This window comes from Humulus lupulus, chromosome 9 (genome assembly GCF_963169125.1).
Source record: "Humulus lupulus chromosome 9, drHumLupu1.1, whole genome shotgun sequence".
In the NCBI taxonomy this organism is placed as follows: Eukaryota; Viridiplantae; Streptophyta; class Magnoliopsida; order Rosales; family Cannabaceae; genus Humulus; species Humulus lupulus.
Genome location: NC_084801.1, coordinates 6,002,673 through 6,017,477, shown reverse-complemented (window position 1 = coordinate 6,017,477; position 14,805 = coordinate 6,002,673). Strand labels below are relative to the sequence as shown.

General features: G+C 32.3%; 2 protein-coding genes across 3 annotated transcripts; one reads left to right on the top strand and one right to left on the bottom strand.

Moving 5' to 3' along the window:
• The first annotated feature begins 206 nt into the window (after positions 1 to 206).
• On the top strand, positions 207 to 2,117 carry LOC133802528 (small ribosomal subunit protein mS37). 2 transcript variants are annotated; one of them, XM_062240854.1, is made up of 3 exons: positions 207 to 371; positions 1,293 to 1,483; positions 1,580 to 2,117. In XM_062240854.1, the coding sequence occupies exons 2-3, from the start codon at positions 1,313 to 1,315 to the stop codon at positions 1,646 to 1,648; spliced, it is 240 nt and encodes a 79-aa protein (XP_062096838.1). In that variant the 5' UTR covers positions 207 to 371; positions 1,293 to 1,312; the 3' UTR covers positions 1,649 to 2,117. The 2 variants fall into 2 exon arrangements, with proteins under 2 accessions (XP_062096838.1, XP_062096837.1); XM_062240853.1 differs by having other exon boundaries at positions 1,286 to 1,483.
• Positions 2,118 to 8,854: 6,737 nt separating this feature from the next.
• Positions 8,855 to 14,294, bottom strand: LOC133799334 (heptahelical transmembrane protein 2-like). Its single transcript, XM_062237354.1, has 5 exons — positions 14,080 to 14,294; positions 11,768 to 12,073; positions 11,591 to 11,683; positions 11,414 to 11,486; positions 8,855 to 9,958 (listed from the first exon to the last, which is right to left on the bottom strand). The coding sequence occupies exons 2-5, from the start codon at positions 11,953 to 11,955 to the stop codon at positions 9,260 to 9,262; spliced, it is 1,053 nt and encodes a 350-aa protein (XP_062093338.1). The 5' UTR covers positions 11,956 to 12,073; positions 14,080 to 14,294; the 3' UTR covers positions 8,855 to 9,259.
• Between the last annotated feature and the right edge of the window lie 511 nt (positions 14,295 to 14,805).

The following is a 14,805-nucleotide window of genomic DNA, read 5'->3' as shown; positions in this document are numbered from 1 at the left end:
TTTAATTAATACAAAATTAACACCTATAACATTAAAATAAAAAATCATTTATTTTTTTTATTACAAAATTTTTACCCTTATCTCAAATCTTTTTTCAATTCCATTAAAATTAAAAATAAAAATAAAAAAAAATCATTTTTTTGAGGTTTTATAAAAAAATCATTTATAAATAGAAAATCTTCTCTACAATCTATTTTCTTTTTTTTTTTGGAATTGAAATAAGAAAAGTGGTGATACTGCTGAGTTCAGTAAACCCTAATATCCCGCCAAAGCCCCAAATCTTTGTCCTCTTTCAGCGACGCAAAACTGGTCTCTCTCGAGGCGCCGAGACAGTAGGAGGTCTTCCCCTCCTTCGTCACCGACTCCGACAGGTACATCAGTGAGAAGTTGAGATCCAGATTTAGTCTTAGTTCTTGTGCTTTGTTGATTTGCCTTAAAGATCCAGATTTTTCTAAAATAGCTTTACTGAGAATTACTTTTCATAATTGTTAATCTCCGACTCAAGGAAAAAAAAAATGTTTTTGAATTGCTTCTATTGTTTGAAATGAATTGCCTTTGCTTAACCCATTGTGTGCATCCATTGCAATTTCTCAGCCAAAGAATGTTGCTGACCTTAGTACATACAAACCATATGTATATGTATCATTTAACAATTGCAATTTGATCTCAGACCACTTATGCCCAGATGAATAATTTTAATCCAGGTTTTTGTTTTTCTGTATTCTGAAATTTGGTGATAGGATCAAGTTTTGGTTTGTTAACAACCATTTGCCATGAAATTGTTATATTTTACTTTCTCACCATTTGTATCTGATTGGAAATCTTGTATTATCATCTAACAATTGCAATTTTATCTCAGACCACTTATGCCCAGATGAATAATTTTAATCCAGGTTTTTGTTTTCCTGTATTCTGAAATTTGGTGATAGGATCAAGTGTTGGTTTGTCAACAACCATTTGCCATGAAATTGTTATATTTTACTTTCTCACCTTTTGTATCTGATGGAAATCTTGTATTATCATTTAACAATGGCAATTTTATCTCAGACCACTTATGCCCAGATGAATAGTTTTAATCCAGGTTTTTGTTTTTCTGTATTCTGAAATTTTGTGATACGATCAAGTTTTAGTTTGTCAACAACCATTTGCCATGAAATTGTTATACTTTACTTTCTCACCTTTTGTATCTGATTGGAAATCTTGTGATTTTGGAGTAATGACTAAGTATTGTTCATTTCTGTTTGATGTTGAATTGAACAATGCCTGCTTGGACTTGGATGTGTAGAGTTTAGATTAGAAGAAGAACACAATAATGGGTCGGAAAGTTGGTACTCTTCGCATTAATCCCAAGAAATTTGGCTCTCTTCACAAACCATGTATGAAGGAGATGATGACATTTCTCAACTGCTTGGCACTTAACCACAACAGTGATGAGAAGTGTGTAAAAAATAAGGAACTTCTAAATACTTGTATGGATGCTCAGGTTGGTTCTCTTTGTATTAGATTTCTTTTGATATATGGCGAAATTTCATTTTAGGACAGCCATTTTTAAAGCTTGAGAGTTTTGTTTTTCTTGCAGAACAACAACAGGAAGCCATGGGGAAGCATTAATTACCACATGCAGAGGCTCAGTAGGGGAAAGAAATAGTTTTTGGATTTTCTATAAACTAAATTTCAACTAATTTATGGTCCTTACAAGTCATCCTTTGCAGACATAACGAGTTATCATTTGGTTTTTGCACCAAGAAGAGGATTTTTTTCTTTCTTTCTTTTCGATTTCATTTGAGGAAATGCCCTAAGAAGTTGTCAAATTGGTAGTTGTTCAACTGATGCTTCTTCTTATGAGTTTTTGAATAAATTGTAAAACAGAGTATACTGATATACTCCATAGAGTGAAGTGGCCGCTATCCCCAAGGCCGCGGCCAAGGATGTTAGTGGCCGGCCACTGCTGCTTTTCAACCTCCCAAATTCTCACAAATTTCCAAAACATCTCATGCTCCTTGCACATGATTTTGTAATTTTCATACACATAATGAGAGTTAAAATCATATCTCCAACATCCATATCACATTGTGGTTTTGTGAAATTCAAATTAAATGTGTAACTCTCATTTTACATATTATTGTGTAATATTTTGGAGTTACAAATTTGTAACTTATTTGTAATTCCAAAATATGTTACATTTGAATACACACGTGTCTAATTTTTGTAACTCTCAATACTATGTTACAATGTGTGACAACAAAATATTTTGTCATATTATTTAATATAACATTATATTTTATAAAATAATATAACATTCTCCCACTTATATTAAATAATTACTTTTTTGTAATATTTATTTAATCAATCAAACATTATATTAAAATATAATACAAATTATAAGAATGATTGGGAGTGAAAAATTTCAGTGCTAATTTCAAGAAATCATCAAAGAACAGAAAAAAGAACACTTCACTAATACCATATTAAGATGATCAGAACCAGAATCTGGCATGCATTACCATCAACAACCTCAACCACCGTGGTCGACGATTCAATTCCTTGATTTGCTACAATAATCTCAGCCACATTACTCGCCTTCTCAATTAATCAACACATCCTTTCTCTGATTAGAGAAATAGCTAGAGAGAGAGAAACAAATTTGACCACAAACCAAACTCAATCAAGATGAATAAATTTTCAAATGAAACAAGGCAAGAAATACTTACAGATTGAACCAAAGAAAAGCCACAGAGAGAGAAGGAGAAGAGGAAAGAAACCAAGTATGGGTTGCTTGTGGTCCTCGGCGAGCTTTTGTTGTCTTTAGAGGAGAATAAGGTGGAGGCTTCTTCTTTGTCGTCGGACAATACGAGCTTACAAATATGACATTACAGTGGGGCATGTCTTTTGCACCCACCAGTACGGGCATCTGTTTTTGCCTTGTGAAAAAATTATAATCCAATTTTTTTATATGGTCGTGAACATTATAGTTATTTAGGAACTTCCACCCGTTTTTAAAAAATTCAGAATAATTACGATACTAAAAAGAAGCTTCAATATGACATGTTTCATGCACGTATAAAACAAGCTTTAAAACAACCTATTTCTTATTTTCAGCACTATAAATTATTTACAATTTTCCAAAAATTTGTGGGGATTCTAAATAATTACATTGTACATCTCCATATAAAAAAAATTTGAATTGTAATCTATCCATATATTGAAAACTCGAAAACAGGTTGTTTTATACACGTGTGAAACAAATTATTTTGAAGTCTTTCGGCACCATAAATTATTTAGAATTTCTTAAAAATTAGTAGAATGCATACTATAACTACAATGTAGACTGTCATATAAAAAAATTAATTATAATTTATTCACATATTAAAAATACAAACGTCCCTAAAAACACAAATGTCCCTACTGGTGAGGACAAAAGGCATGCCTCTATTGTATGAACTCTCTTACATCTCCGATGATGATAAGATCGTCCCTTCCGACCTACCTCTCATAAATCCTTACCATGCCTTCTCAAAACCACAAGGCATTCTCACTCGATCCATAAAAACACTCATTCGCCAACAACCAAAGTCAGTCAAAGAATACATCCAATCAACGAAGTTTGACCAATGTAACCTCCCTGCCACCGAACAAGAACAGCTAGTTACACTAGAGATCCCGTCGGAATTCCCTCAACAATGGATAGACCAAGGGCTAACACACATCCATTTCGGGGCTATTCGACTCGCTCTCACCCATCATGGACGAAAAGGCTTACCTGTGTTGTGCTAGGATCACCTTGCTGGATACGCGAATGCGAAGGTTTCAACATGCCTCCATCGGTACTCTTGAAACAACGCTTAATGCGGGTACAGTAATTGTCACATTCTACCTAAACTTCTGCATGTCTTTGAAAGATAAAAGACTTCTCGATGCTTTAAAGGTTCAACTGCAAATAGTGGGTTTAGACCAAGATCCAGAATCTATTGGCGCTACACTACACTACCAAATGGCTTACCGAGTCCAAAACCATGCCATTGACATTGCACTTCCGGGAAGCTCAGACGCACTAATGATCACTGTTGACACAAATCAACAGCAAAGCTGCACCCACATACCCAGGCAAATCACTATAGAGGAACTACAAAAAATCCTTCCGACCTCATGGATTACTAATTATGAAAGAATCCACCGACCACCTCCTACAATCCATTCGGCAGATCCAGCGTACTCTACAAATAAAGATGGGTCTATTGAAATTAACTTTCCTCCGTCATGGATTAAATTTCCTCATGGATTACATGATGTCCTCCGTCATACCGACAAATGCAGAAATCACCTCGTTCAACAAAGATGGGGTCCCCATTTATGCCTACAAGTCATCCTCCGGGCATATTTATTGGGACGTATGCAACTGCTCAGATTGCATTAACATCGACGATCTGGAAGGAATCCCCAAGAAGCCTAGTGCTGGCAAAGTCCTAAAAGAAAAATGGGCAGAAAGACACCCGAATATTGCTCCCCTTGGGCAACCTTCTAGAAAATTTGATTACTTAGTCAAGTACTCCTTCGATCCACCATCCTCACCCCTTCCCCCACCTACCAGATGGGATGAAGACGACAACCACCATAAAACCTTCCCTCAACCAAAACAAGAGAAGATCCTACCATGTTACAAGCAGAAAAGGCCCAACCCAGAAATCTCTCACCACTTCATGATAAATACCCACAAACGCGATTTTCCACTACCTACTCCGTTTACTGATGAAGATGGTACAACAACCCACCAACCAAAGATCACAAATCCAAAAGTTCGAGAGCCTGATGGATCCCTAAAAAAGATCTCGCCTGCAGAGGCCGTCTTGAATTGGCAAACGGAGAACATGCTAGCTCAAAACAAAACTCTAGCACAGATCGATAAAAAACTCTCGCACGTAAGCCACAAGGTGACCAAACTCAGTGACGAAATCTCAAGGGTAGACACAACTATGAGCAGACTCGTCTACAGAATCTCAGAAGTCCACGAAGAGCTACTGACTATGGCAAAATCCCAGCATGCTCCACATGACATCTTTCGGGCTAAAAAAGCATAACTTAAAAGTCTAAAAAGCCAATATGTCGCTATAAAAGTGAAATTACAATTTTATATCAATTATTTTGAATTAATACAAAGGCAAATAAGTAATTTACGTAAATGCATATTATAAAAACATTTCTCCCCACTTTTCTCTCCAGAATTGGAGAGAAAGAAATTTGTGGGACACCTCATTCTTTTTCCTCACTTGTCTTTTCAACCAAACAAATATTTTTTCTTCTTCTTTCCACTTTTTGTCCAAATCTTTATTTCCTCCCATTTTTTTCCTCTACCAAATATAGGGTAAAACATATATGAGACAAATACACCACCCGAGCTAACGACTTTAAATTAATATTTAATAGTAAATAAACACAAATTCTTACTAAAATAAAAGAGAAATACAAAATCCCACATTGTTTTGATACTAAATTTTGCTCCAATTTACATCTATATTATCACTATATTATGATACTTTCAATTAAAGTGAAATATATAGATTTTGAAACATTTACTATTTTGAATTTATTAGTTATTGTTCTAAATTTTAACTTTAATTTACCTTAAATTACAAGTACTTTGTGCAAAGAAAAATTGTTTGGTACTAACGACAATAAAAGTGTTTTAGTGAATTTTGTGAATTTTGATGTATTGATTTAGTTTTAGAAATTACTTTGACATACCAAGATGGGGATTTTTGTTGTTGTTTTATTGTAATAATCTCAATTCAGATTACAATGCTATCAAGAGATTTGTTTTATGGCCGTCATTGATGTCAAATAAAGTAGTATGTGTTGAAATAAAGGAATCATGGGAAAATCAATATAGCTTCCAAGAACTAGATCAGTGGCAACTGAAAATGGTAAAAAAAAAATAGTCTTCATTTTAGAAACAATCTGAAGAAGCTGAACAACCTCATTATTCATTACATTTCCATGGAAGAAGAGGCCAACAATGTGAAGAAGCTGGACACAATGGTACCATTCCTAGAAGACATCGAAGTTTTCGAGCTCGCAAGGATTTCTTTGCCTCGTAAAGTGCTACTCGGGAGAATGTTACCCTAAGGGCAGCCCCAATCGGACCTGCAAAACAACAAATATAGTGTTAAAAAGGTACAAAATCAAATCCAACCCAACTTCATTTATACTATCATTATGCTGTCAAGTTACAATACCCCACCAAATATGGTAGAGTATTGTAGCAATGGCAAAAAAAAGACAGGATTATTTTGCTTTTTATATTAGTATTTAATAATATATATGTATATTATTTTATATATAAGATAAAATAATAAAATAATAAATAATATACTTTTTGGTATTGTAGTTGGAATGTAAAAAAATATAGTGCTAAGATTTCTTAGTTTTAGAGCATCTCCAACCTTGACACCAAATTTGGTGTCACACCAACATTAAATTTGGTGTCAAAAACTATTTTCACTCCAACCACAACACTAAAAATTACAAAAAAAAAAAAAAATTCTTTATTATTATATTATTTTTTTAAATAAATTGAATATTATTTTTATTATTATATTAATTTATCAAAATCATCACAATTATTATATATAATTAATGTTTTAAATAAAACTACTCATTAATTACATGACAATAATACTATATAAATAATTATTTCTATGTTATTGCTTTCCGTTTGATTTTGGCATGTTTAATTTTAATTTTTCAATGTATGTTTAAGTTTGTAATAGTTTTATTATGTAACATTGACTATGATTTAAGTTTATAATGTTTTATTGTATAATTTTGAGTATGTTTCGTATGCATTACTATGATTAATATTAAAAAAAATTGTAATGTGATTGTGAATGTTAAGAATGTGTACTATTGATTATAATGAGAATGTGATGTTTAATGTGTTCAATTTTGATTTTTTTTAATGTGTCTTTAAATTTTTAATTTTTGTATTGTGTAATATTAAAAAAAAATACAAATATTTAATAATGTTTTATTTAAATTATAATTAAAAAAATAATTTGTGGTATATACAATTTAATCTCCACATAATAAACTAAATTCTAAATTATATATATAATAAAATAATAAAAGGAAAAAAAAATTAATACCGTGTGCTGCAGTACACGGCATATATGCTGTGTACTGTAGCAAACACAGCAAAATGCAGTAGATTATAATGTTACCTTGGAGAGATATCTACAACAAATACAATATTTTGCTGTTACATTGCAGATGCTCTTAGTTTTGGTGGAACACCATATATGGTGTTATGGGTTGGAGATGACCTAAGGCAATGCTTCACTAAAAAACCATTATCTGTTCCTTCATTGTGAGCTTTGTGTTCAGGTTGTGTATGAGGAGTACTGTGATAATGTACTAGGCAAGTTATGGATAATATTGGATCTAGATTCCTACAAGAGATAGAGGAAGAGTAGATGAATTGAAGCAAATTTCAAACAACACTAGAACTTTGGATTAATTTGATGAGCCATAACTACAGATGATAGTTAGTTAGTTCTGTAGATTATCTGAGATTAAATATATATATATTTATATATATAGTGTAATAATCATGATGAAATGTCAAATATTAATCAAATATCATGTGTGTAGACAGTAAAATTTCATGTAATTGATAAACTCTTATGCTTTGGTTTAGTTTTGAAAGTTACTTGACAATACCCAGTTGATTTTTTTTTAGTTGTTTCATTCTAATTGATTCAATTTAGACTACTTCCTGTGAAAAAAATAAATAAGTAAAACAAGTCACCACAGCTTAATTGGTATAGTACCTTGGCTGCTCCACACGGGTCCAAAGTTGAGTAGACTCACTCAACACCTTGGCTTGGTGCTTACAAGCCCTCGCTGATTTATTTTGATTAATTTTAGCAAATTATTTTGGTTAAAATTTAGACATCAGAATATTGTATGATTAATTCTGACTGTTTTTTATAAAACCACTTTAGATAATTGCTGATAGTACCCGAATAAGTGTGATTAATTCTAATTGATTTTTATAAATTAAGATCTCATATTTGTGGGATACTTGGGCATTAATACACTTGATTTCACACATTTTAAACTATTCATGAAGCATATAAAATGAGGCTTCTCCTCTCATTCTAAGACACACAGATTCAGAGTATCACACACAATAGTCTTAGTCTCTTTTTCTCTTTTGTCTTGAGTGTACTTTCGTCTTGCATGATAATTGTTGTATCCTAACATCATTCAGGTAAAGGGGAACAAATCTGCTTAAAAAAAAACGTATTTTGTGCATCAGCTTTAGTTTATTCTTTCCATTATATTTTTGCATTTATGTTCTTCAATTAAAAATAAGAATAAGTCATTTTTGACGTGGGTCTTTAGTGACTACTTTCTAATTCTATCTTCTTATTTGTTCTTGTTTATGATCTAATTTGTTATTGTCATGTGAGAATTCAAAATAACCTTTTTCAGGTTTAGTGTTTTCCATAGCATATCAAACTCTTAGAAATGTTGTTTGACAGCTTGGAAGGTCTCCTACTACTACTGCAATAAAATTTCAATTTTCATTCTAAAGGCCTCACTTTTTTTTCTTTCCTCTTTCACATATAAAACCTCAATTAATTACTTGTCAATACAAAAGCATGTCTTATACCATTTATGTGACGCAAACGTTGTTGAAACAATCAAACGCAGTCCTTTATGAACAATCACTATCACAATTTTATCTTTTTTATCATGTCGATGAATAAATTACTAAAGTTCCAGAAATGAGACCAAGTAACAAACAAGAGTAGAAATAAGTCAATTACCCTAGTAACAAGAAAGACACAGCATGGGGATTTATAATTTATAAATATTTCATTAATAAATGAAAGATACAATAATTGGAGAACACGTCTAGATTTTTTTCTTTTTCTTTTTTGTTCTGCCTAATATATATTAGTTGAGGAGGTGTCCAGGGCTGGCCCTAGCCTAAGGCTGGCTAGACCAACGCCTAGGGCCCCTTAGCCGAAATGCCCATTTTTTTAACATTTTCTTTTAAAATACCGTAATTTTTTAGAATTTTTTTACAAAAAAGTCCCTAATCCCCAATTTTTCTAAGGCTCAAAACTCTTCAAGGACGGCCTTGGAAGCCACTTTGAGCAAGAAGCTTGACCTCTCTCAGTCTCAACTACTAAATACTAAAACAATACTATAATTATAGATTACATATATATATATATAGTAAAGCTTAGGAGGGCTAAGTATTTAGTGGGAGGCAGGTGGGTGATCCACGGCGAAAATCCAAGACAACTAATGTGGCCATGCTATGAGCCAAGGCTCCTAAAACGACAAAGACATGGAAAATCTGATGACTATGGCCAGCTATATCGAACTTACCTGGCTTCCATTTCTCAGGCACCCGACTAACATAGAAGGCAGCTCCCAAGCCATAGAAAAGGGCCATTGCCAACTCGTATGAAAGGGCCACCATTATATGCCGAGAACCCCAATGGAGGACGACGGTGTGCACTGCCGGAATCACTCCCGAGAACCCCATTGCGAGGAAAAGAGTGGCTCTGAAGGTGCGGAATTGGGGAGTGGAAAGAGCAGGGGAGAGGAGCGTGACGATGGCCACGACTCCAAGGACCGAAATGGAGCTGAGATAGAGGAGTCTTGCGATGGGGTGGCAGGAGAAGCCGTAGTAGATTGGGGCGAAGAAGGAAGAGACTATCATGATTGAGATTCCGGCGTAGTCAAGGCGCCAGAAGAAGAAGCTGAAGCGTTTGGAGTGGGAGGCTAGGAGGTGGGAGAGAGAGCTGCAGATTAAGCAGGCCATTGACCCTGCTAAAAAGATGAACCAAGGCCATATGGGAATGGGGTCTGAGCTATATGGTTCCTGGTAGTGGTGGAGATCAGTTGGAGTTGAAAGGTTTGGGATTTGTCTCAAATCTGAGTCCTGCACCACACAACAAATCAACAAATCAATTGCAATGAGCTTTCGTTTCAACTTGGTATGATACTATGATGATGTAAAATGTCTCAACCACAATGTTAATAGCTAGGAAATTTATGTGCAACTTCGTGTTAAAATACACTCTTTTACGTCACCATAGCAAAAATAATTAGAATTAAAATGATTCTCCAATAACTTGAGCTCAAGGAATATTAATAATAGAATAATTAGAAAAGATTTCCACGACAACAAATATACTGGATAGAGCCATATCATTACCAATGAGCATTTCTTTTTGACTCCGTGAGTCTTCAGTGGAAAAAAAAATATCCTAAAAAACCGTCAGATCTGACAGCTGAGCAGCCTTGTTTGAACAATTGGCATAATCACCACTGTTCAAATCATGCCAAAAAGATTTTAAAATATTAATAGTGACGAAACTTTTTGATTAAGCAGACCTCTCAACTTTCACCCTATCAAAAAAAACATTATGTCAATACTCTATAATTTTATTAAATTATAACACCCTGTTTATTATTAAAAATTAATATAATTTTAGTTTTTTAACTAATGCAATTTGGTTCCCAATTTTTTTTTGGCAAATTAGTCTACTAACTTTGATTTTTTTTTAGTGTTAGTCCTCCACCGTTAGTGAATTAACGGTTGAAGATTAACTACGCAAAAAATCAAAGTTCGGGGATCAATTTGTCAAAAAAAATTAGGGGACTAATTTACCAAAGGGTTTATACATTTTTGGACCCTATATTTTATCTCATTAACTGTTTGAACCCTGTATTTTGACAAATTACTTTTTGGATCCTATGTTTTGTAAAATGATTCAAATAGAATCCTAAACTCGTTTTTGGTTAAAATTTTCTCAGCTGAAATCACAAATAATTCACAAAATTAACAATTCAGAACAAAAATAAAATCATTCTGCTTAAAATCTATATTGTTATATTCAATTTTTTTATTTATCGAAATTAAATTTAAGAATATATTTGAGTAAAAAAAATTTAATTTTTTAGAACACAAAGTATAAACAAATAATTAAAAAAAATACAAAATCCAAAAATATATAAATCCTTCGTCAAAACATGTATAATTTAGGGACCATAAACACAAATAAGCCTATATAAATCTTACAACAAGGAAGTTTTGTTCGAATCCATGGCACTTCATGGTGTAATGGAAAACTATATAAAGGGCAAGAAAGTCCAAAAAATGTGGGCATTAAAGTAAGACTGGCTCTCAAATCATAAGTGCAAGATTCCATAGGCCGTAAAAATATAATACCCACGTAACCCACAGTATAAATGTAAATTTCTCAAAATAATACAAACTTATTTTATTAAGTTTTTAAAAACTGTCATTAAAATTGATGACCTTAAATGAGAGACTAAAATAATAATTTTCCTAAAAATTATTATAATTAAAATTAAAAACGAAAAAACGCACCGGAATATTTTCGTTTGAAAAGTTGAATTCCGTCATTACCATCGTCCACGGTACTAAAACCGAAGTTCTATCACTGGAGAAGAAAGATTAAGTTGTTTTGTCAAAACTCCAAAAATAGAAATAATATAGCAATGGAAGAACTCTAATCAAGTACAATCTTCTTAAATCTCAAAATACCTAGAGAAATTTCCAAGCACACCTCCTAGCTTCGTCTTTCCCGTGAAGCTCACCGTCATTAATCCCATAAAAATCAAAAACCCTAACAAATGTCTGTGTCCAGAGCAAACAAATCAAATATGAAAAAATAAAAGTCATCAATAAACTATATATTTATATAGATTGATCTACACTTACGTCCAAACGTTCAATGTCTCGTTGTGCCAAGAAAAGAGGCTGAAGAACATGTCCTTCAATGGCCATTCGCACCTATAATGGTCCAAAATATACTCATTGTCCTTTAAATACTCGGGCAAGTCTTGGTACCTTACCAATTGAGGTTTCTGACTCTTCGTCCTCGTCTTCGTCTTCATCTTCATCTTCATCTTCCCAGATTCAGCTCAATTTTTCTGAACTTTAGGGTTTTTACCATTCTAATGTTTGATCATCATCGAATAATAGATTTTGTACACCGCCGATGAAATTCTCCAGTTGTCGAATAATCTGTACATCGAAGCTTGAGATCATCAGCTCTCTCTCCCTCTCCTCAGACTGAATTGTTCAACTTTCATTTTCATTCTCTTTCCGTATTTATACATGCAAAAAAGTGTCTTATAATTCTCTCTAATTAATAAAAAAAGATTTCGCTCTTTATTTTTGTTTTTTGAAAGGTTCTAATACGTGCCATGCTACATAGTTATGCCACGTGCTAAGTGTTGATTGGTCGCACAATAAATATTGTGAGAATTGGGGGTTTTAATGGTGGAGTTGAGTGCAGCGAATTGGGGGCACGGTGAGCCGTGTCTAATTTTTTTGAAAAAATACTATTTTTTTACCTGTAAAAAAAGTTCCAAAAATTTTGAAAAATATCATTTTATATATAAAATTTTTTAAAAGTAATAAATTTTGTATAGGCCCTTTCCACTCAAGCTCGACCCTGAACTGTGTTTGGTAAACTATCAGAATAAATACTGAATAAATAATATTGTATTTGGTACATAACTATACAGACGGAACTAAATGATTTTTTTTCTAAAAATAAGTTTAAACATTAATTAAACTATACATTTATTTTTTCAATATATATATCTATTATGAAAAATTAATTTAATCCAAAAGCAAGCAAATCAATAAACACCACCAACCAATTCAATTAATGAGACAACAACATAGTATTAACAATGTACATATAATTATAATATTTATATATATTCTTGGTAAAAGGAAATTTTTATTATGTTTTTTTAATTTTTATATAAATTTTAAATAAATAAATAATATTATATATTTCGAAGGGCATACTTAAATTTACAAATTACTAACACTTAATTACCCAAATTGATCTTTTTGGCAAAGGTACCCCAAATGTTAAATTTACTAGAAGTATGAGAGTTAAAGTTGACTAATCAAATAACACATGGCACCACATGAATGGTTTACAATGTAATTACTTAAAAATAAATCTATTTTTTTTAATTTATATTTCTTAGAGTTTTTATTACTTATTATGGCCACATATATCTATGCTATATAGCACATTACGTTTTCCTCAAACATGTAAAAAGTATCTATTTCTAAATTAACTAATTAATATAATTATTAAATATCAAGTCTATTATTTTTTTTAATTGATTTTAAATATATATTTGTTGTAATAAAAAACGGCCAAATCAAGAAAATATTATATACCCACTTTCTAAATTAGCAATAAAATTAAATAAATGTGATTAAAATTAGCAAACTAACGTTGTAAGATAATTTTTTAAAAAAACTATAAATAAATAATAAAAAAATGTATACATATATGTATACACCAACATATATATTGTTGTATCTTAATCCCTCCCAACAATACCATTAAACACCAAAATCAGGATATACATGCCATAGTTTTGGAGCTTTTGAAGTGAAAATTATAAGTTTTACACACATCAAATTCTTCTTGATACACTTTAGTTTAACCAACCAGCAAAGAATTTCACATCAAGATCACAGTATGAGATTTTTCTGAAAAGCAATAAAATTACTGCAACAACAACAACAAACTATTTCCAGTTATTCATTCAGCTGCTGTCACTTTCTAGATCATTTCCTAGATCATCACATATAAATTGTATTCTTTAGAAAGTGATGGTGGCTTTAAGTTAAAACGTCTGAATCAAAATAAATATTTGTATTATACTAAGCTGTGGGTCTGGTTCATATCTTATTCTTATATATTATATATAAATATATATATTATATAATTATGCTGGTGTTCTTTTCAAAGTTATGCAGAACACACAATCAAATCAAATGCAAAAGAAAAAGAAAAAACAAGCTAAGAATCGAAACAATCAGCTTTCAATCCCAAACAAACAATCACTCCATAATATATATATACATAATTTTTTTTTTAAATCTGGAAAAGGAAAACAAGTTTCAGAAAAAAAAATTAACAGAGTAGCTATAGAAATCATTACCAAAAGTAAAGTTCGAAACCTAGATTGGGAGAAGATAGTGAAGAATACCAGAGAAAGAGATGACCGGAGACGACGATGGAAATAGATGACCGGAGACGATGATGATGATGGAGGTCGACGACCGGCGACGATGGCAGATCAGAGAAGGGATTTTTTGGGTTTGGGAGAAAGTGAAAGAATAGCCATTGGGATTACTCGGTCTCCGTCTCCGTCTCCCATTTCATTTCCATTTCGATTCTCACCAATTTATTTGGGTCTGCTCAGTATTTATCCTCGAAAAAGTGGGCCTCATGAGCAAATTTTCTAACCAAACATGACATGAGCGTGGGTTAAGATAGCAAAGTGTTTTTATTTGAAAAAAAAAAGTTTGTCATCCAAATTCATATTTTTGTAAGGATTAGGAGCAAGTGGTATTTTTGTTAAAATAAGAGATCTCATATATTTTTTAAATATACAGCACAATTCTCCTATAGGGGCTCCACTTTAAGTCCTACTGGTGGGATTCTCTGTGTTTCTCAACTCGTGAACAGTTTTCGGTGTGATTTTTTTTAAGACCGTGTATATTGTAACTATTTAGAGTATCCTGCAAATTTTCAGAAAATTCCGAATAGTTTACAATACCGAAAACTAAGTTCAAACATGTTGCTTTCCACTCGCATAAAAAAAAGTTAGTCACGTGTGCAACAACATGTTTGAACTTAATTTTCGGTACTGTAAACTATTCGAAGTTTTATGAAAATTTACAGGATACTCTAAATAGTTACAATATACACG